The sequence below is a fragment of the Meles meles genome, chromosome 5, assembly GCF_922984935.1.
Source record: "Meles meles chromosome 5, mMelMel3.1 paternal haplotype, whole genome shotgun sequence".
NCBI lineage: Eukaryota > Metazoa > Chordata > Mammalia > Carnivora > Mustelidae > Meles > Meles meles.
In genome coordinates, this window is record NC_060070.1 from 130,120,087 (window position 1) to 130,140,702 (window position 20,616).

Consider the following 20,616-nt stretch of genomic DNA (forward strand, 5'->3'; position numbering starts at 1 on the left):
ACCCAGGCACCGTCCGTAAGACTGGCTGCAGCAGGGCTCCAGGCTGACTGACTGCCGAGGCTAGGGTGGGGGTGGGGTGGGGTTGGGGGGAGAGGCGAGGCCATGCGTGCAAGCCAGGCACAGACTGAGAAACGAGGTGCTCTTTCTAGAGGCAAGAGGGAGTAGAGAATACAAATGTATGCTTATAGTGTCCAACCTACGGCCAACTTCAGCTGCAACTCTTGAAGGATAAGGAGAGAGGGGGAGAGAGACAGGAGGAAACCACAGTCTGTGAGTCTTGACGAAAAGGCCCGTTTAGGTGCAATAAAAAGCGATCAAGTGCCCGGCGCGGGCCTCGGGACTCACCTGAGTCTGGATGCTGGCTGTACTTCCCAATCACTGCAGCGCGGGAAGTGACGGCCCCCGTGCGTTCGTGGGTGAAGACAGTGCGTGGAGAGGGGGAAAAGAAGGCCTGTTAGGTATGAAGCCGCTACCCTGCTTTCCCACGTGACTGGCTTCTCCGTGACCTCCCTTCCAGCCTGGGTGGGCCCCCTGCCCCCTGCCAGGCCCATGGGGAGCAGGGCCAATGCCTGCTGCGGGCCAGTTGTTAGGATGCAGAGGCCTGCGGGCAACAGCGCCCCTGGACACGGCCTGGCTTCCAGATGTGGGGGGAAATGGAACTCTTCAGGGCAGAGACCCTAGCAGCTCCTCTAGACCTCTAGCTGAAGGATTAATTTCACTGTGAACAATTCTCCCCCTGTCACTGCCGGTCTGTGCTGCAGGGAGCAGCAGCAAGGACCGCTGGGGCAGACCTGTCAGGCGGCATTTCTGTGTGCTCTGGGCCCTGAGGCTCACGGCTTCTCATGTGCACCTAGTTTCTGGAGCTTTCCGGCTCAGGGACAAGGAGCGCACCTGTGACACCCCCAAGGGGCTGCCCTTCCCTGCCCCAAGGCTCAGGAGCTTGCACGGGGCTCCCTGGAAGGGCAGCTTGGCGGCCCCCGCCAGGAGACAAACACCACTTCTCTGTTTCCTTATTTGTCACAGCTGAAAATAAGACCTGTCTTCCAGCAAGAGGCAGAATGCATGGGAACGTGACCAGATTAGGGAAATTGCTCCCGAGGCTGAAAGGAGCTGTTCTTTAATACAGTTTGCACAATGAGGTTGAGAAAATTTTGAGTTTTTTTTTTCTTTTTCTTCTGTTCGGGACACTGACTCGCCCATTTCGGAGCAGGAGAAGACTTTTTGTTTGGTTAGCAGCTCTGGTCTGTGCTGCACCTGGACAAGCCTCGAGTCCAAGTGGGCTCTCCTTGTGCAGGAGGGGAGCGATCCATGGCCTCTGTTCCTCACAGGGGCCAAGCCTGTGCAGGGAGCTCCGTGCTTGGTGAGAGAAGGCTCAGCTGCCTGGTTCTTTGGGGTCTCGCTCCCGGCCGGTCAGAGGGATGCCTGGTGCTATTTCCATGCATGAGGAGCCGTGACAAGTATGTCGCCTGGATTCCCTAGTTTTTCTGTGTTATTTTTAGCATTTACTGAGGAATTCTCTGGCCCAAAGATAAGCTGATAAACTTGGGAGGAGCTGCTGAAAAGCAGTATTCCAGTTCAAGGGTGTCAAAGGGCCCCCTGGTGTCCCGTGAAAGAGTGCATTGTTCTTCTAGTCACGTGACCTATGACAAAGACACAGCCTGGCCCTCTGTGAAGTCTCTCGCCCACTAGGACTCTGTGGGCCTCCCATGCAGGGAATGACCTGTAGCCAGGAAGGCTCCCAGGGGGAAGCACAGGGCACTCAATTGAGGGCAGTCACCATGGCCATTCCAGTCCTTCCCAAGGCACTTTCCTCAAACTGTTGATTCTGGAATAATAGCTCAGGTCACAGAAAACTTCCCTCCAGTCTCACCCAGCTCTGTCCAATATGCTTCGGTCACAGGCCAGCTCCCCTCCCCCACGCTCGCGCCCCCCCCCCCCCCCGGCCATCCACTCCCCTGACCCACTCACGGTTGAGGAGCCCAAGCTGCAGAAGCGAGGCCAGGGCGGTGAGGATCATGAAGAGCAGCAGCCCGCCCCTGCGCCCCAGGAGCCTGACCACCAAGCACATGGCCAGGCAGGACGCCAGGGCGATGCTGGCCACGGTGTAGTAGTCGGCATAGAAATTCTCCAGGAGCGGCACTTTCACCTCATGGCCCATCATGCTCCGGGCAAAGCAGTGGTGGATCCCGTAGCCCGTCAGCCTGTGGGGAGACGCACGGCCGAGGGGGCGGTGGGCCGGTGGACAAAGGCAGGAAGGCTCAGTGACCAGGAAACAGAGCGGCAACTCAGCATGTCCCGGAAAACATGCGCTCGCCACGAGCGAGTGCACGACCGGGCGCAAGGGCAGAGCGACTTCAGAGACATGACCAGAGCGGGCCCCTCTTGGGACGGGGGACTCGCTCTCCTTCACATTCCCTTTAGCAGAAGAGCGGGGCCACACAAGCAGCGAGACCTTCCGTTCGAACACCAGCCAACAAATCCATCCTGACAAAGCACTCCCCACGCCTCAAATCACTTCATCCCATGTGGGCACCTAGGAGCTCCTGTCAGACCCATTTCACAGATGGGCAAAAAGACCTAAGGAGAGTAAGCAGCTTGCACACCAGTCTACTGAGCGGACAGGTGACAACTTCGAAGGCATCCTGCCTGTCTGGGCCTCAGCTCTTCCTTTAGCACTCAGGGTTCTGCCAACTTGGGGATGAGTCCAGAGAACTACCGACTTAACCCATTCCTGCTGCTACTGACAGACATGCCCTGGGAAAGCTGTAGAAGTCAGGCCTGGTGAAGACGTCTGGTCTTGGAGACTCTGTCCATTCTTAACTTACACTCTTTCCCTTCCTTTGCCCTGGGTCAAGCCTCTTTCTTTCCTTCCCCCAGAGAATCCTATAAACCTGCTGGGACATGTGTGTCCGGATCGCCGGAGGCAGATGTCCAGTCTAGGAAATGGGATTCTGAACGCACCGGGGCCCCCCACCTCCACCGCCGCGGGAAGCTGCAGGTGCACACGCCCCACGAGGGCAGCCGTGAGAGCTCATTGGTGATGTCAGCCCTCGGCAGCCATCCCAGAGCTAAAAACTTCCTTCTCTCCCAAACCCTCTTCCGTGCTTTGGGGAAATCAATGTGCTTTTATCACACCATGAGGATGCGTCAAGGTCAACGGCAACAGACCCCTGCCCTGGTCGGAGGAGGCTGCCATTTGCCAAATGAACTCATTTCCATGTGGGAAATCCTCGGCAGAGGGCCTGCTGGGGCCGTCCTTTTATCATCGAGCAACTGGTGAGATCCGGTTCCTCTCTGGGGATCCCAGATGACTTTCTCTGCTGCTCAGACTACTGAGGTCTCAGGGAAATCTACCTTTTTGTTCTGGGAGGAAGGCAGTCTTCTGACCACAGCAGGGAACAAGGTCAGAGAGAGGCATCCCCCTTCCCCCAAAGAAGAAGCATTAAAATGGAAACTTGCCACCTCCTTTTTGTCACAATTTGTGTTTTTTTCCCCAAACTAAAAGTTGGAGAAGTCATTCCATTTTTAATGGTCCCACCAGCCTAACTAGCTAGTGTCTGTCTGCGACTGGACAGTGGCACGGTGGCCGGGTCCGGAGCTGGCTGTGAGTGTGGAGGCTGAGGCATCAGGGCTCCAGCTCTGACCCACTGTGTGCCTAGGGCCTCTGTCCCCCCAGGTGTAGGACAAGGGTGTAAGTAGGAACCCCAATATCAAGAACCGATTAAATGGCGCTGCTATTTAGATAGAAATAGCTGTGGGGACGGTTGGACCAGAGCCTTGACCGTGGGCCTCTTTCCTGGACAGCAGTCCGGAGGCCTTTCACAGCTGAGTGCAAAACTGCCCCCCACCATAGCCTCTAACACCAAATGGGGGTTAACACCCCACCGCCCCTTAGGTGACCTCTGACCCTGAGTGAAGGCCACCTTGTGTGGTCAGGGAAGGGTGGGGTAATTAAGCCATGGGTCAAAATGAGAAAGACCTTCTTGGTAACACTGATATTGGGGCTCAACCCAGGGCCTCTTGGTAAAGAGCAAAGCTCTCCGGGCTGGCCAAAGGCCTCTGCGTGGCTGTAATTCAGGATCCAGCTGTGGGAGGAGGAGGGTCCCACTATCCTCTCCTCCAGCCCCTCTTTCCCCCAGCCTCTCCCCGACACCCCCCCTCTCCGTGTCCCTCTTGCAACTCACGAGTTCACACACAGGACCACGATGTTTTTCCACAGGTTCCGGGTTCCCACCACTTTCACGATGCAGACCTTCTTGGGCCTCCGGGAAAGCTCCTTCTCCAGCTCTGCAGGGAAAGAGAGCCTGTGACCTCTCGGCAGGACCCCGGACAGGCGACCTCATGCACGTTCCCAGATGTGGGCATCATGACAAGGGAAACAATTTTTTTTTTTTTCTTTAAACCAGGAGATAGGGTCTGGCCCTCAGGTTAGAAAACGTGTCCACAGTCACTAGCTTTGCACTTCAAATTTCCTCGTGGGGCCAGAAGGGAGCCACGGCACGCCATCTGTGTCCCTTGCCACTGTAAAACCTTTCTTGCCAGAGAGGCAGGATCTGCACAAATAAGCCATCAGGGCAGACTCACTCCGCTCTGCCTGAGCTCAAAACTCAGTGACATTCTAGGTTACGGAGGCACCGATCAGGTTCTGGCTATGTGAAAATAAGTGGTTCCTTCCCGTCTAGGGTCTGATCTGTCTGCCTCATCCGCTGCTCAGAGGCCAGGAGAAGCGCACGCTCCTATGCTCCCTAACTTCGTGGGTGGCGATCTCCAAAAGAGAACCACACGCGCGAGTGCACACATGTGCACAGAAGGGCAGACATAAGCGTATGCACACATATGTATGTGTACGTCTTAGCGAACAAAGTTCTTTGCAACCTGAGCAAGACAGTGTTTTGCTCAGTGATGTGACCAACTCCAAGGTTATGAAAAAGAGTTTCTTGTGAGGCTCAGACTAGCTCTGAAAGCCGTTCTGAACGGACTCCAGCGGTCTGCAACGCCACATTCACAGGGTTAAGCGGTTTGCGGAAGCTGGGGTGTTGACGTGGCAGTTTCACAGGGAAGGTCAAAACAAGGAAATGCCCCAGCCTTCAGGGTCTGCCTGTGCTTCTGGGAGCAGAAATGTCCCACATTCAGCCTCCGAGGCCCCTCCCTGTAGGTCCTCAGGGAGTCATTCTCTACTCATGAGCTCAAAAAGGAAAAGGAGACCTGACCCACTGGTGGGTGGCCGGTGCTCCTCAAGACTGTCAAGGACACGAGAAATAAGGCACAGACCAGAGGAGGCTGGGGAGGCGTCACCATGAAGTGTGATCCTGGGACAGGAAATCATTAATGGAGAGACTGGTGACATCCAGGGAAAGGCTGGGGTCGGTTAGCCGCGCCGTTCCAGTGGCAGTTTCTCAAGTGAGACAAAGGTCCTGTGGTAGTACGTTAACAATAGGGGACATGGAGTGCAGGGGATTCAGAAATTCTGTACTAGGTTTGCGACTTTTCTGTAAACCTAAAAATATTCCAAAATAAGTTGACTAAGAAAACCCAACCAACCAAACCAACAGCAGCAATATGGGTGGGAAGGCCCAGTCTACTGAGGAGAGCTTCCGAGCTTGGAAAAAAGAGAACTGCCTCAGGAGAGACCCTAGAGCACCGTGTGCAAAGGGGACCGAGCTACTGAAGTGCTCTCTGGTATTCCTTAGGGCCATTCCCACCCTTGGACGTCCCCACTTCAACTCTCCTCTTGTACCTCCTTCCTGCCATCCCATGGCTGAAGGGACAAAAACCTTATTAGTTTGGAAGGAAAATATGTAGCTTAACCATGAGGACTTAGTAGTTACTTATTTAAACAACTTTTTTTGGGGGGGGGCGAGGGGGGATTAGTGTCACCAGCTGGGGCATTGAAGGGAGAAGGAAAAGTCTTTTGATGTCTGAGGGATGCCATGCCACCTGAGTTTCCAGAACTTTCTTCCTTCCCCTATTTAGATGCAAAATTGAGGTCTGTGCACAAGCCAGAACAGCTAGCACTTCAGCTGTCTATCCATGGCTTCCCCCCAGCTCCTGAGGCCTTCTGAACCTTTATTTTCCCCTCTGCAAACATTTGATTTGCTAATTTGATTTACAAACATTCTTTCCCGTTGGTTAAAATACTACAAAACTTTTAAAGAACATGGAAATAGTATGGTTAACAGATAAAATTTGATCCAATGGTCTGAGTATCTTCACTGTTATAAAAGTTATCAGCAGGTTGTGGGGCCAAGAGGGGCACACCTGGCTGGCTCAGTTGGCTAACCATCTACCTTCAGCTCAGGTTATGATTCCGGGGTGCTGGGATCAAGCCCCATGGTGGGCTTCCTGCTCGGTGGTGAGTCTGCTTCTTCCTCTCTCTCTGCCTCTCTCTCTGCTTCTCCCTCTCCCCCACCACCCCGGCTCACACACTCTCTCTCTCAAATAAATAAAATCTTTAAAAAAAAAAAATCAAACTCATTAGGAATCAACTACAGTAGCCACACTTGTTCACCATTGAAATCGCCCAAGAAGAAAACAGCTGTTAGAATGTTCATGTACGTTAAATTTTTTTTTTTTGTAATGTGGCCCACACTTAATGGCTAATACATTATTGTCTGAAACAGTTGTTTAAAGAAGCCACAGCAACTGTGACAGACCTGAGTGGTGGGTTTTGTTGTTGCAGTTGTTTTTTTAAATAACATTAAACTGGAGAGCCCAAGGTCTACAGAACTGATCACAATCTACAGAGGTAACTGCATTATTCTAAACAGAATGAAATTAACCTGTCTGGGGATATTGATATGTTGTTTCTGTTACACACAGCACTAGCCTATTAACAACAACATAAAACTTCCTCAGCATGAAGTCTGTGTCTCTGGGACAAAATCCCCCAGCTCTGAGTCGTAAGAACCATCAGAGAAATTTTTCCATCTCTCCAGTCATCAGACTGAAATCTGGGGTGTCCTTGAGTCCTTGGACGTGGCTGCACAGGAGTATAGAGGGGATGTGAGTTGATCAGACTCTGAAGCACCAAGGATGGGACTGTTAGAAGCATTTCCTCTCCCTCGCTCTCTTCCGAAGCTCTCTGACCCCCTGTCATGCCCTGTCCCGCCCCCCCACCCCCACCCCCTGGCACATTTCAGCTGGACCTGTCAGGTCACAGCCTCACCTGCGATGCAGCAAGCCTCACCTGCGATGACACACCTGGTAGGATCCCAGTGTTCATTGTTTGTGTTGAGCTTCCTTGGGAAAGCTGCTCTGCCTCTGTTCCTGGGCTGGTAAGTGGGGCAGCGCCCTGTCTTGGAGCATCGTTACAAGGACCAAACAAAGGAAGCGGGTGCAGCCTTGCATGGACCTGGTGAGCAGGTGCCCTTCCTGGCTGGTGCTTTGGCTGACCCAGGTGGTTCTGGCGTCCCCCCACCCCCACCCCCCACCAGCTGCAGAAGGAGACATGTCCCTGCAGACACACAGCAGTCATGACCTCAACAAACCGAAGAGATCCAGGTGAGGGGTCAACCATGCTTCTCCAGGACAGCACAGAGCAAGGAGAAGGTAGTGGCAGGTCACTCAAGCCTCAGAGATGCAGGGAAAATGCAGAGACGATATCTGCATTTGTTGGGAGTAGGGTGAGAGCAACTGGCTTTGCTCTTATACTTGTGTGCACTAACCCGTTCCTATGGACGCTGGAGAAACACCAGTTATGGAAACAGAAAAAGAGAAGAGGGGGAGAAGGAAGAGGAGCAGGAGCATAAGGAAGAGAAGCAACTGTAGCGGGAGGAGGTGGAGCAGCAGAAGAAAGAGGAGGAGCCGAAGCAGGAGCAACAGGAGTAGGAGGAGCAGCAGGAGGAGCAGCAGCAGCAGCAGGAGGAGGAGGAGGAGGGGGAGCAGGCAGAGGTGCAGCAGGAGCAGGAGGAGGAGGAGGGGCAGGAGAAGGAGGAAGAAGAACACGAGGAGGAGCGGCAGCCCCCTCGGCTACTGGAACCATTCCAAAAAAAAGCAGGTGCTACAGGCTCCAAGGCAGCAGCTCTGAGGCCGGGAGCCCAGGCGGAGCCCGAGCCCAGGCGGAGCCCGAGCCAGGCGGAGCCCGAGCTCAGAAACCCAGAAAGCACCTGCTGTCTCTTCCGCGCTGCCCCCCCCCCCCCCCCAGGTAGGGCTTTAGCCATGCGGGCACCTGGCCATTAGGATCAGTGGTTCCGGAGCAAGCCGTGGAGAACGCCTCCAGGGATCTTATCAAAGTCACCTCAGATAGCTCCCTCTTTAAAATCTACCCCACATTTTGACAAGTGACCCGGCAGCGCTGACCTCTGTACTTGCCTGTTATGGCACGTGGCCGCTGCTGGCCTGAAGCCCAGGGGAGGAGGAGTCGGCAGCTAGCGGGGTTAGCAGCAGGGCGCCGGAGTCAGCCGGCCGGGGCTAGCCTCTGTGTCCTCACTTGCTAGTGCTGAGGCTCTGGGCAAGTGACCTAACCCTGGGGACGTGGTGGTGGCTGGATGCATAGATCTGCTTCTCACCTCGGTTTCTGACCAGACCGACCAGACGAAGCGGGGCAGAAGAGGGCAGGAGAGGGCAGAATCCAAGCTCAATCATGGAAAAGGGCTGAGCAAAGCCCTGCGGGGCCTGATGGGGGGACTCGCCATCTCCCATCCCACCAATGCTGGGCCTGCCGGGCTTCTCGGGGGGCGCTGCCCAGAGAGGGCCTGATGCCCGAGGACAGAGGACACCCGCTCCCTGCACGGGGCTTGTTCCTTCCATGTGGAGGGACATCGGCAGCAGGCGGCAGTGCTCCCCAACACTTAGCCTGTCTGGGCCCTGCTGCCCCATTTGTCAAACGTGATTGATGTGCTGATTGACCTCACCAAGGCTCTGGCAAGAAGCAAATACGGGTGCAGTGTGTCTCCCAGGAAGACCTGGGGTGGGGACGGCCCTGCAGAGGGGAGGCCTTAGGTGCATTCTGAGAGCCTAATGCAGGCTGTAGAGTCTTCGAGAGGCAAGTAGAGGCGAGACAGGGTCCCGGAGCAGCTTCACTGAAGGTCATGGGGATCTAGCCCTGGGAGGCTGCTGAGAGATTTCTGAGCAGGCGGTGTGAGGGGAGGGGCAGCGAGAGGGAGACAAGGCAGATAGAACAGGTAAGGGACGGGGGATTGGTAGGTGGATGGGATGAGGTGTTGGGAAGAAGATTCCAAGCAGAAGAAAGCAGCCTCTGAAAGTTGGAAGTGGCCAATTCCGATGAAAGGGACACCTGCCTTCCCCCAGCACTGGCGTTGTTTGACAGAGAGGAGTGAGCAGAGGTCTGAGACAGATGCGAACCGTGTGTCCCCAGCAGTGAGGGCCATGACCACTCTCCCGAGGCGGGCAATGTCCCACGTGTCAGCCGTCTGCAGGGACTGCCACAAAACTCAGAAGCAAAGAAAGGAAAAAAGATTTCCTACCACTTTCCAAAAACAGGAGGACAATGAAGCAGTATAATTAGAACTGAGAAAACAAGCTTTCCCAGGCAGTATTTTAACCAGAAAGAAATGGAATGCGGTGATTCCATTAGGGAAACACCAGAAACAGATTATACTGTAGGACTTAAGAGCATTAACCAGCTAATGAACGGGGCTGGGAGAAGTTTGGGAAGATGGTGTGGACATTCTGAAATGAGCAAACAATTAATTTCCCCCAAAGGGGAAATTAATTCAATGCTCGTTCTTCTCTCCAGTGACAGTGGTGTCTCTGTCTGTGAGCTCCCCCTCCTCTCACAGAGCAGCAGAGCGGAGCTGCTTCTGCTGGACTTCCGGGGTTCAAGTCCCAGCTCAACTGCTTACTAGCTGTGTGACCTTTACCTAGATAATTCACCTCTCTATGCCTCAGTCTCCTCATCCACAATTCAGGATAATTACAGTACCTCTCTCGTAAGGCTGTTGTGAAGTATTCTAAGTTAATACATATAAAGCACTTATAATTAAATATTAAGTTAGTATTTGCAAATTATTTGGGAAAGTGATTGACATACAAGCATCATGTGAATATCATCCTATTCTCATTGTCACTGGATTAAAAGGAACCCCAGGTGCCCCTTTGCACAACACCAGCACTCAGTACTCTTCATGAAAAGCAGACCTGGCTCATGGGCTTCTTTATTCCAGTAAAGCAAGGGCTCCAGGCTTCCTGAGGCCTTCAGCATGTACCGGAGTGCCAGGCAGACCATGCCAGCCCCACAGGTGGGGGCAGCCCAGCCTTGCTGTCCCCATCTCCCAGGTTGGGGTCCAGGCCAAGATGTGGACGCCATCCTGGTCAAGCAGCAGTATCTGGGGACTTCTGTTGACCGTGAACCCTAGGTCTGAATCAGCAGTCTGCTGAAAAGCCTGTCTAGGAACCATGGGATAGACGGTTCCAGAAGCCCTTCCTGGCTAGCGTGATTCAGATTTCTCCGCTGTGTTCCTTCCCGCTTGTGAATGGAGCTATGACACGTTTATTCTCCTTCCTTGGTTAGGTCTCTGCTCACCTCTGTCCTTGGAGCCCGGCTCCCCCAAGCGTCTGTGAGCCCTCGCCACCACCCTCTATCTCTCCGCTCTGTGGATTTTTCTGACAGCATGCATCTCTCCTGATGGACTGTACATTCCATTGTTCCCTGTGTGCCTTCCCCTGCTTGCCCATAAGCTGCATGGAAGAAACAAGGCTTTGCTGGTTTCCTTCGGCTCTAGAACAGTGCCTGGTACACTGTGGGCATTTAGTAAATATCTGCTGGACAGAATTCCAGATTATGGTGGGGGGGGCGAGGCACATAGTCTCTCTCTGGCAGGCCCACAGAGTATTTTCCTGGGACATTTATAACAACAGTACTGTCGGGTTATTGCCGTGGGTCAGAGCCTGGGGTTGGCTTTCCTGGGACCTTCGAAGGGCGTGTCCAGCAGAACCTCTTCCAGAGCTTATTAATGGTGCAGTTTCTCAGAACTTACTCCAAATCTGCTGGAGCAGAGTCTGAGTACAACGGAGGGCACCGGGAACATGGATTTTTAACAACTTCCTGGTGAGATCCCCAGCCTGAAAGCTCCGATCTAGCTTCTGGTGAGGCTCTTGATACACACATTTGATGGCTCCGACCCCCGAAGTGAGTAATACATAGTATGTGAACTAACTCGAATGTAAATAAAAATCTAAAAAAAAAATAAATAAATAATAAAACGGATCTGAACTACTTTACAGAAAGACTTCACTTTCCTACTTCTTTAGATGCCCCCAAAAGAGGTCATGACAGAAACAGACAGTGGCATCCCCGAAGGTCCGCCCTGGGAAGACAGAGGCAGTGCGGACCAATGCCGCCCCATGCCAGGGCTCTGCGGGTGTATAAACCTGGCTGGCAGGCATGGCTGTGGGCCAGACTCAGGCTGGACCCTTCCCAAATATTCCCAGATGACGGGGTATGCATTAGGCTTGTGCCTCACGTCTGGGTCTAGATAGGCTAGGTGGGGCACCGCAGCACGTTAGACTTGAATCCAACACCAGAAGGCGGACAGAGTTTAATTCCTGTCTCATTCCCGGTCCAGCTGCAGACCAGCCGGGATGGAAACTTCAACGGCGAAGGTAGCTACTTGGTAAGACCGTGGGGACTCTTCGTCTGGGATGGGGGCACCTCTCCTGATTGGGGTGGGGTTGTGGGGCGAAGTGAGGGCGACTCACCGGGCATCACACCTTTGATGTCACTCTCAGGGCTCATGCAGTTCTTCTGCGTGAAGTGCAGGATGAGCTTCTTGGCGGCCTCAAACTGCTGGGTAGCCATCAGCCACCGCAGGGACTCGGGGAAGACCCTTCAAAGAAGCAAAGGGAAATGGGTGAAGGTCTTCGGTCTTGTAGGGCATCAAAAAACACAGCCTTGGGGCGCCTGGGTGGCTCAGTCTGTTAAGCATCTGCCTTCAGCTCAGGTCATGATCCCTGGTCCCTGGGATCGAGCCCCGCATCTGGCTCCTTGCTTTCGGGGGAGCCTGTTCTCCCTCTGTCTGCCACTCCCCCTTCTTGTGCTCTCTCTCTCTGACAAGCAAATAAATAAAATCATTACAAAAAACAAACAAAAAAAAAACATAGCCATTGTCTTGGGCCGGGAAGCTTCACAGATGGTAGCATCCAGTTTCCACCCATGGGAAGTGGAGGCCAGTGACTGCTCAGGGTTGTCATGAGCTGAATCAGAGAAGTGAAACTATGGGCAGGTGAAGGGGTCTAAATTTTTTAAAGAAAGTATAAAAACAACAATTTTCAAAATGTAGCAGATAGGACCAACAATCCTACCCATCGTGTCAAGAAATCAGTGTAAACTTGTCCCTAACTATGAATCTCTTCAGCAGGTTTAAGCAGTTTGTTGAAGGGCCGCTTCTGTTCTATTTTGTCACAAAGACCAAATATTAATAGAAGGATTAATTTAAAAAAAAAAGCCTGATGTGAGCAACCAGACAGTTACCTTCAGTTTTCAAACGTTTGAAGGCTTTCACAGGACTTACGGATAGAATTATTTTCATCTTCCTGCTAACCGCATGCTCCATCTCTCTGAGATGAGACTGCAGAACACAGCAGGTCTCGAGTTTTATTAGCAACAAAGTCCTTGTTTGTGTTAGGACGAGACCTTGGAGGAGTCCCAGTTTGAAAAAAACCCAAAAAACCAAAAAAACCACCAGCATTTTACTCTACAGTGCATTTTGTCAGCTTACTTTTATGACAGTATTTACAAGTCGATCAAAGAGAACAGGGTGCCCGTTTGGAGCGGGGGGTCAGTGCAATTTTTCTGGCCAATATTAATCAACATTCTAGACTTTGCAGACTGGTGAGGTCTCTGGTTAACCCCTCAACTGCCACGTGCCTGAGCACACCCGGACAACTCGTGCAGGAACAGGTGTGGTCATGTTCCCTCCAAACTTTCCAAGGGGCGAGGGGGCACCCCTAACAGGGAGGGAAGCACAGGCTGTTCCATCCAGCCTGGGCTCTAGTGATCGCCATGTCAGTTACACAGTATCAAGGAGTCCTGACTGATGTTGCTAAGAAGTTAGCCCCACAGCTAACCCGGGCAGCCCTGCAGGATCCGGAGAGCCTCTAATTAAAGTATTCCAGGAGCCCCACTGTAAATCTTCCGTTTGCTCATGCAGGATCCCACACACAACTATGAAATCGAGCTCATTTTCTGTGCTGTACTTTCTCTAAGAGGTCTGATCAAGTTACTGAGCACTGAGAGGTGGGTTCCGCTGCTCCTCTGACGGCAGATTTTAGTTCCTATTTGGGTGGAGCCCTCCTGGCAGCGGCCATTCGGAGTAGCCACACTGCTGTGTGCTCATCACACCATTGAGCGATGGCAGGACACCCCGGGTAGATCCGAAGTGTTTCTATAAACAACGCTGGGGAGGCTGGATAGAGAGCCCCAGGCCAGCCCAGAAGCATCCCCAAATTTCCAGATGCCCCATAGGATAGCCCCACTGTGGCAGGCCACCGGCCACGGCCCTTGACTACTGGGCCCAGGGAGGCTCTGCAGGGCTGTGGCCTCAATACTGGACCCGAGAGCTGCCTGGACTTCGGGGTGCCCTTCAGGGCGCCCCATTGCCAACACCAGCACAGAGCTGTTGCCTTCCTCAGCCAGGCACTGTCACGGGTGGTCCAATACACTTAGCTTAGATTCTTGGGGAGAATCTTTTAAAAAGGCATCTCAGAAAACCAGCTCGTACAGTCCTCTGATAGCACAAGATGTTTTGCAGGTGGTCTCTGAAGTGTAAAATACGATCTACAGCAGGAGAAAGTTTGGGTCCTTTTAAAAGTAATTTACCATAATTTACATCAAATGTTTATGGATCAAACTCTACAGCAGGGAACGGAATTTGAAAGTCAAGACCATAACGGAGCACAATGCACGAAGAACAGGGCCCAGAGCTGGGGAGGCAGAAGCTAGGAGAAGTGCAGCTCACCTCCACCCCTGGGGGGCCAGGATCCCCAGGTGCCCAGCGCTGCTGGCACAGAGCAAGTAAACAAGCAAGGAACGTCATCCACCAGAACACGGGTTTCCATGTCCCCCAGCAAGCTGAGGTCCTCTTCCTCTGTTTACCCGAAGCTTTGCCGACGGGGGTGGGGGGTGCTAGGTGGGGACAACAGTCGTGACATGCTCTGTGAACAGTTCTGAGCCCTCGACTGGGAGGTGAGTGGCAGTTCCAGGGAACTACAAAGCGATGTCTAGTTGATGTCACTTTGTCTTCAAGGTAAAGCCCTGCACTTTGCAGAAAAAGCCAATGTTTGGTTACTGAAATCCCATCAGTCTAGGCATTAAATCCTTCCAGGACCTCACAGCCCTAGTCCTTCAGGAGAAGACGCTCCTCCTCCCAGGTTTCAGAGCCACAGATGGAGACCAGGGTCCTGTGTGGTATGGAGGCACATGGGCTCGCGGGTCTCAGAGACGTTGCCCTACTCATGATGGCCCTGTCACCCTCTAGCACTCGTTTCTGTCGCCCCCAAATTGTGCAAGACACCAGACTTCGGATAACTAAAAATCGATATGGAAAAATAAACAGCCCTTATGAGAAATGACAACGAGCAAGTCTCTTCCTAAAGGATCTTTGAGAACTGCAAAGCTTGTAGGAGAGGGTTCAAGGACAGCACCATTTGCAAAGGCACGCCATGACCTTTGGATTTAAGAAGTGGGTGCCGGCCTCTTCTGGAGCTCAGACATTCTGTCCCCAAATTATTTTTATCCAATATGCGTCGAGGCATCCCACATGGCTACATCGCTGACCTCAAGCTAAGAGTCCTCCAGCGTCGGAGGGAATCTCTATACATAAATAGGCAGACAACTGAAGGACGAAAACACACGTGACTTACAAGTGATCTGGAGAGAAGTCTGTACAGTATGAGACACACTGGGGCCAAGAACTAGAGAGGGCCGTTGTAAGAAGGGGTGCTGGGGACACTTTGTAGGGTGGTGGTATGCTTGGGCTTCTCGGGAGATGAGCAGGTGCACACTGTGGGGCGTTTGGGGACAGGACCCCGAGAAGAGGCACAGGGCCATGAGGCACCATGTGTCTGCGGGGCTGCACGCGGGTAGAATGGGGATGCGGGGTGTGAGCTGAGAAGAGAGTGGTGGGGGCTCCCGAGCTCCAGGGAGTCTAATGAGCTGCGGCACCCGACCAGAAGGAACTGCGCTGACAACAGGGTGCTCTCCCAGAAGACTTGGACATAGGAATAAGGGCCGACTCCCATTAGCTACTCGGTCCCGCTTCCGGCAGCCAAGAGCATCGCGAACCGCCTGCCCCAGAACTGGATTTACAACCACCGGGTCCTCTTGCGCACGTTTCCCACGTACTGAATACTTTCCAGCTTGTGACGGGCCGTGATATTACCCCCATTTTACAGATGAGAACAATCAGGCACAGAAAGTTCGAGTACATTGTCTAGATGCCAGAGCTGTTCATTAGCAGAGCTTAACTGCACCCAGGCAGTCGGACTCATAGAGTCCACGTTCCTAACCTGGGGGGTGCGGCTAAGGAAACTCCCGCGCGCAGCCCAGAGGGCACACCGGTGACAGCAGCTTGGGGCACACGGTTCTAGGGCGGCCCCCTCAGGGGTTCCAGAACGGCCTGAGCCCAGAGGGTGCCTGTAGGGAAAGATGAAGTTTTATGATGCCCACCACTTACTTACATTTACAACAAAGCTATAAAGCACTCGCTGGACTACCGGCCTCGGAGAAAGCCCAGAGATGGCTTTCTAGTTCGGATAATGTGCAGAGTGGCCACATTACGGAAGCTTAACGATCTCTCTTCTGACAAGTACATAACGGAGTAGCACCATGCAAATTAAAAAGCCGACCAACAGCCCAGGACCTAGGAGGATTGTAGCTGAACCTTAGAGAAATTGATCGTTTTCAACAAAAGAAAAGAGTACGGGGGCGCCTGGGTGGCTCAGTGGGTTAAAGCCTCTGCCTTCGGCTCGGGTCATGATCCCAGGGTCCTGGGATTGAGCCCCGCATTGGGTTCTCTGCTCAGCAGGGAGCCTGCTTCCTCCTCTCTCTCTGCCTGCCTCTCTGCCTACTTGAAATCTCTGTCTGTCAAATAAATAAATAAAATCTTAAAAAAAAAAAAAGAGTACGGTAGGCAGCCGGTGACCGCGTCTGCAGCTGGTAAGAAAGTGACCTCGGAGGGTGACTTCTGCAACCAGGACAGGTCACCAGGCATGAAGGCCACAGAGGCTTCTCTGGGAGGTAGTTTCACAGTGGCCTGCGGCTGTGGTTCCTGGAAGAGGAAGCGGCCACGGGGCCAGTGGCTCGCCTCAGCCCACAGGAGCCGAGCAAGAAGTGTCGAAAGCTAGAAAAGATTTAATTCTTTCAAGCTCGTTATGTGGCAGTGGTATTATCATCCCTTTTGTGCAGGTGGGGAAGCTGAAGCAAAGGAAGCACAAGTACCTGGCCCAGAGGACACAGCTCTCAAGTGGGAGGGCTAGATTTGAACCCACGACTAGAAAGATGTTGAGGCTGGGATTGCTCCAAGCCAGGTGGTTCCGTGAGCCCCAGGGCTTCTGCCAGAAGGATGTGGGCCAAACTGCACTCCAGCTGCTCTGGTCCTAAACCCCACCTGGCAAGCGAGCGCAGAGCTGAGTGAGGGCGGAGGAGGGGCCCTGCTGAGGATTACAGGTGCCTCTCGCCCTGAGGCAGATGACGGATGGTGCTGAGGCCGTCTCCAAACCGAGTTCGAGATGGTTAGAAGGTCCACGATCCCGTAGTCATGATTCCAGAGTCCCAGAGGTTCCGAAACCCAAAAACCTTACTGTTTCACTCACTTGGCAAAGACACGGGCAAGGGCCTGACCTCTCCGGCGGCAGAACCACCCCGAACGGATGTCAGCATTCTGAGTCTTCGGGCGCCGCGCCCCCTTGGCTGTGGGAGCTTCGAGAATCTCCGAGAATCTCCGGCTGACTAGTTGAAGGCGTGACAGGGCGTGGACACCTCAGAACCTGGGACAGGCGACGGCGGAGCTGTGCCTGCCGGGGGTGGGCCGTGCTCACCGTGCTCCGTCTGCTCACCCCACAGCCTCCCGCCACAGTCAGAGGCAAGCCACCCGCTGTGCTGAGCGACCGCTGGGGATAGCGGATCAAAGCCTTTGGCTATGAAGTTAAATTTTCATTAAGAAAATCATAAATTGGGGTGCTTGGATGGCTCAGTGGGTTAAGCCTCTGCCTTTGGCTCAGGTCATGATCTCGGGGTCCTGGGATTGAGCCCCACGTCGGGCTCCTTGCTCAGCGGGGAGCCTGCTTCCTCCTCTCTCTCTGCCTGCCTCTCTGCCTACTTGTGATCTCTGTCAAATAAATAATAAATAAAAATCTTAAAAAAAAATCATAGATAAACCCATTCACTACTTCAAAACTAAAACAGGGGCGCCTGGGTGGCTCACTCCGTTGAGTGTCTGACTCTTGAATTCGGCTCAGACCGTGATCTCGCAGTCGTGGGATCACGCCCCACATCAGGCTCTGTGCTCAGTGTGGAGTCTGCTTCAGATTCTTTCTCCCTCTCCCTCTACCCCTCCCTGCCTCTGACTCAACCCAGCCCCTCGGGGCAAAGCACAGGGGCTGAGCCACTCCCATGCCTCGGGGTGCGTGTGGGGGGATGGTAACAGCGACAGGGTCAGACCTGGACCTTGGGCTTTAGACCTCTAGACCGGTATGATTTTCTCCACGTCACACGATCTTATAGCATTGCTTAAAAAGCAGCAAAGTCTATTTTAGAAAGATGCCCACCAACTGCTACACTGAAGTGCTGACTCTTGACAAGTTATATGGAAAATTTATTTACATGGAACCATGTTCCCAGTGGTATCGCGTAAATGCTGTTACTATGTCAAGGCTGATAAATTTTCCATGTTCTCCTAATTGCTACCACTAGATGGTTGTTCTTCAAAGCTGTTTGTCTGCGTGCCATTCAGACAAGGAGAACCCTATCTGCTTCTCTCCGCGTACTCCCTGATTGGCCACATGCTTTTCAGACCACCACTCTATGATTTAATAGTAATGTGTTGTTTCTGATACACTTTCCTGTGTTTGGCTTCATTCCTGCTTTTTCTGTTATTTGGCTAAGTCTTAAGCCCATCTGATTTTCATTCATGGATCTGCTTCACACCTATCACTGGGTAGAATTAGTAATTAAAACTCATTACTGGGACGCCTGGGTGGCTCAGTGGGTTAAGCCGCTGCCTTCAGCTCGGGTCATGATCCCAGAGTCCTGGGATCGAGTCCTGCATGGTCTCCTTGCTCGGCAGGGAGCCTGCTTCTCTCTCCACCTCTGCCTGCCTGTGTGCTCTCTCTCTCTCTCCTTCTCTCTGACAAATAAATAAAATATTAAAAAAAAAAAAACTCATTACTGTGATCCTGTCCTAATACTAGGCAGTCACTGTTTTTTTTCCTTGACATTTATAGATAAAACCAAGTATTCCTTCTACCCAACTGGAGAACCAGTCACAGGCCAGGATACTATCTACGCTGTCTTCTTGCTAATTCATTTAGCACTTGCTCAGATAAAATGCCAACTTGGCAATTCTCTGCATTAAAAAAAGCGTGTCTATAATTTTTAAATTACTGTCCTAGAATATTTATTCATAAAGAAAAAAATAGAAAGGAAGAGTAACAGTTTATACTCTATTAATTTTATCCTCAAGTTGTTTTTCTAAAGTATTAAATTTAGAGTGATACGTGTGTGGACATTCATGCTGTCAATGTCCATCATTCATGGGATCAGTGTGTACAGAGCATGATCAACCTGCCAGCAGGAAAAACATGTCAATTAATAGATGCCTTACAGGGTAAGAGCTTCCCTCCAGCAGGTCACCCAGTGTCGACGGAAGGACACAGGTGAGGTTGGGAGAGTTGAGTCATGGCAGGTTTTTAGAAGCGAAGTTTCCCTGAGTGTATGTGAAAAGCATCTCAGACCGTACTAAGACCATCACCTGATTTAAAGAGGTGATTCTAGCTGTTAGTACTTCAAGGTTAGTACTAATTACGAAGTATCACAGTGCTATGAAATTCTGAAAAGAGTCTCAAAATTTAAAGAATGAAATCAAAGTCTAGAGTTGAATGAAATACAAGTTGGGAGAACATTTTAAGTTTCTGGTCCAAAGCTCTTAGAAAAATATAGGCTTGGTTCCCGCAGATAAGCTTTCACTTGGATTTTTTTTTTTTAACTTTAGTTCTGTCTGGTGTGTGTGTGTGCATATATATATATATATATATATATATATATATATATATATAAAGGTAAGTCGGCTCAGTTCAGGAGATAGCAAGTGTATATGAATTAGTTCTTTCTAAAAAAATTCAAATTCATCATTTGAGTTAAACTTAGTAATTCAGGGAGGCAGGATGAATATCATAAAATTAAATAAAAATGGTTTTTAGGATAGTTAAACCCCAAAGTTTTCCTGATGTCTTCGAAATGTCTTCATAGAATATAAAATTCCTTCATAATGAAATGGGCATCCCACTTATTTGTCACATAAACTCAGAACTTTGTATCTCTGATATTTTCCAAAACGGTACACACCTAACTGCCATAATTCTTCCTTACAGAAAAATGATAAAGGGACTACATCAGGAGCCCCAGGTTTATACACCAGATTTGTGACCTTGGGCAGACCACTTAACCCTCTGGGCCTCAGTTTCCCCACATCTGTAGAAAAGGGCAGGGGTGTGGAAGGACACCAATGCCTTACCTGGCACCAACCTTCTCTATGTATATTTATTTCACGAGGTTAATAGTGACTGTTGCCTTCTTCCGAGAGGTGTAAAAGATGCCGATCATAGCCATGCACCGTACAAATATTTTAAGGCTGCCTTAGGTTTTTGGCCCGTGGATTGAAGTCAGTGCCGAGAATGTCTTAAGAATTGCCTTTTAAATAAGCAACCCAGAATATTTTACAATTGCGATAAATTTAAAATATTCCTCGGTTCACATTCGAAACATGAATGCTTGGAATTTACCTGAAAATGTTCTGTAGCCTTGAAAGTACCTGGGTTAATTTTCTCCACGTTCTCTCTCTTTATATCCTCTTTTCCCTGATCCCTTTTACTAATTTATCCAGGTAAGCAATTATCAGGCTGCAGAAAATATAAGGCTCCCAAGGGCATTAAAAAAATCACGCTGCAGGGGAATGAATCTGGCAGGCATTTTTGCAATGGATAAAAAAAAACCATGATGCTGAAGAAGGACCGGAGGAGAGAAGTGGGCAGCAGGCAGGCAGGCTGGAGGCTGTCACTGCCTCTAACTGGACTTTTTTTTTTTTTTTTTTTAATAGGGTCAAGCTGAGAAGAGTCCTCCTCAGTCAGCTTTTTTTTTTTAAAGATTTTATTTATTTATTTGACAGAGAGAGAGATCACAAGTAGGCAGAGAGGCAGGCAGAGAGAGAGGAGGAAGCAGTCTCCCTGCAGAGCAGAGAGCCCGATGCGGGGCTCGATCCCAGGACCCTGAGATCATGACCTGAGCCGAAGGCAGCGGCTTAATCCACTGAGCCACCCAGGCGCCCTCTAACTGGACTTTTATGGGACCTCTGTCTTAGCAGTGGTCCACGGAGTCCGGTCCACCTTCTCCCGGAGTCGGCCTCTCCTGACCTGCTGGCTCCCATCTTGATGTTAAAGGAGCCC

The 20,616-nt window shown here is 51.6% G+C and overlaps 2 protein-coding genes across 4 annotated transcripts in view; one reads left to right on the plus strand and one right to left on the minus strand.

Annotated features, from left to right (window-relative positions):
• Positions 1–20,616, plus strand: part of PSMG4 (proteasome assembly chaperone 4) — a 54,670-nt gene that overhangs the window by 32,918 nt on the left and 1,136 nt on the right. Inside the window, exons 3-4 of one of the 2 annotated variants that reach the window (XR_006818388.1) lie at positions 2,878–3,276; positions 4,220–4,308. The exons of the other annotated variant lie outside the window; for it this stretch is intronic. The gene's annotated coding sequence lies outside the window, so the exon portion shown is untranslated. Of the gene's footprint in view, positions 1–2,877; positions 3,277–4,219; positions 4,309–20,616 lie in introns of those variants that run through there. 2 annotated transcript variants of the gene reach the window in all.
• The window catches only part of SLC22A23 (solute carrier family 22 member 23), a 168,280-nt gene that overhangs the window by 16,444 nt on the left and 131,220 nt on the right, over positions 1–20,616 (minus strand). Inside the window, exons 5-9 of one of the 2 annotated variants that reach the window (XM_046006002.1) lie at positions 11,659–11,786; positions 4,185–4,287; positions 1,969–2,201; positions 346–378; positions 197–220 (exon numbers count right to left, since the gene is read on the minus strand). In XM_046006002.1, coding sequence (XP_045861958.1) covers positions 197–220; positions 346–378; positions 1,969–2,201; positions 4,185–4,287; positions 11,659–11,786 — 521 coding nt within the window. The remainder of the gene's footprint in view (positions 1–196; positions 221–345; positions 379–1,968; positions 2,202–4,184; positions 4,288–11,658; positions 11,787–20,616) is intronic. The other variant, XM_046006003.1, reaches the window with a different exon arrangement.